This window comes from Hyaena hyaena, unplaced genomic scaffold (genome assembly GCF_003009895.1).
Source record: "Hyaena hyaena isolate Hyena2069 unplaced genomic scaffold, ASM300989v1 scaffold_1042, whole genome shotgun sequence".
In the NCBI taxonomy this organism is placed as follows: Eukaryota; Metazoa; Chordata; class Mammalia; order Carnivora; family Hyaenidae; genus Hyaena; species Hyaena hyaena.
Genome location: NW_024081668.1, coordinates 470970 through 472518, shown reverse-complemented (window position 1 = coordinate 472518; position 1549 = coordinate 470970). Strand labels below are relative to the sequence as shown.

Here is a 1549-nt window from a genome sequence, read left to right as displayed (position 1 = left end):
TATTGTTAGTTTCCTGAGGAACCTCCACACTGTTTTCCAGAGGGGCTGTACCAGTTTACATTCCCACCAAAAGTGTAGGAGGGTGCCCGTTTCTCCACATCCTCTCCAACATCTAGAATTCTCTGATTTGCTCTTTTTAGCCACTCTGACTGGTGTGAGGTGGCATCTCAGTGTGGTTTTTATTTGTTTTTCCCTGGTGAGGAGGGATGCTGAGCATCGCTAAAACACATTCTTAAATAAGACCACTGCATTTTGTGGTGGTGGTGTTTAAGATGAAAATGAGTTTTCATTATAGTAGTTTTTTTTAATACAACTTAATTTTAAGGCAAATAGATCATTCATGTTTTGTTAAGGGAAGTTAAACTTTAGTGATGGAATTTGACTCTGACAATTTATGAATATCACATTCAGTGCCAAAGATTTTCCTCAGAGCAGTCTTCATCTCCTTGTTCCTGAGGCTATAAATTAGAGGATTACAGAGGGGTGTTATCACAGAATAAAACAAGGTCACAATTTTCTGCATTTTCACTGGGTGACCTGATCCGGGACTAATATACATCACCATAACAGAGCCAAAAAACAGGATCACCACTGCCAGATGAGAAGCACAAGTGGAGAAAGCCTTGCGTTTGCCTGTTGCTGAGGGCATCCTTAGCACAGCCACAATCACCAGAGCATAGGAACAAAGAACAAAGAGAAAGGTTCCAATCATAAAAATAGCATTGCAGGTAGAATAAATGAACTGTGTGGTGGTATCTTCAGAACAGGACAGCATCATCAATGGGACGGGATCACACACGAAATGGTTAATGGTATTTGGGCCACAGTAGGGTAAGTGTGAAATGAGAACAACTGGGGTTAGGAAGACGATGAACCCGCACGACCAACCGAAGATGGCAAGGCCAGTGTATAGCTGTTTCGTCATGATGTGTGGGTAATGCAGAGGACGACAGATGGCAAGATACCTGTCAAAGGCCATGATTCAAAGGAAGAGGCCCTCATCACATCCCAAAGAGAAGAAGAAGTAGAACTGTGCAAAACAGTTCACAAAGGAAATGGACTTGCTTGTGGACAGGAAATTGGCCAACATGTTAGGGACGGTCGTGGTGACATAACATATTTCCAGGAGAGAGAAATTCCCCAAGAAGATGTACATGGGAGTGTGAAGACGCCGGTCCCACCTCACTGCACAGACAATGGCTGCGTTCCCCATGAGGGTCAGGGTGTAGACTACTGAGAAGAGCCCGAAGTAGAGGAGCTGCATTTGTGGGCTTGAGGGAAAGCCCATGAGGATAAAGTGGCTAACGGAGCTGGTGGCTTCTGTGCTGGACACATTCATTGGCCTGGAAGACATGGAGATGACTCGGTTATAGCACCCTTGATGGAGTATGCTGGTTCTTTCTGAAAACACTAGATTTCTTTTTTTTTAATTTCATAAACTAGTAAACAGACTTTTGCTTAAACAACAAAACTGACTTCTATGACTCAGTCCCTGAACATGTGATAGAAGTCACAGTAGTAGAAAAGAAGGAAAACATGAATTTGAGAC

General features: G+C 43.1%; 1 protein-coding gene across 1 annotated transcript in view; it reads right to left on the bottom strand.

The window, feature by feature from the left end:
- Positions 1 to 1339, bottom strand: part of LOC120223726 (olfactory receptor 11H2-like) — a 4431-nt gene extending 3092 nt beyond the window's left edge. The window contains 1 exon segment of the mRNA XM_039221950.1: positions 390 to 1339. Coding sequence (XP_039077881.1) covers positions 390 to 1339 — 950 coding nt within the window.
- Positions 1340 to 1549: the final 210 nt, after the last annotated feature.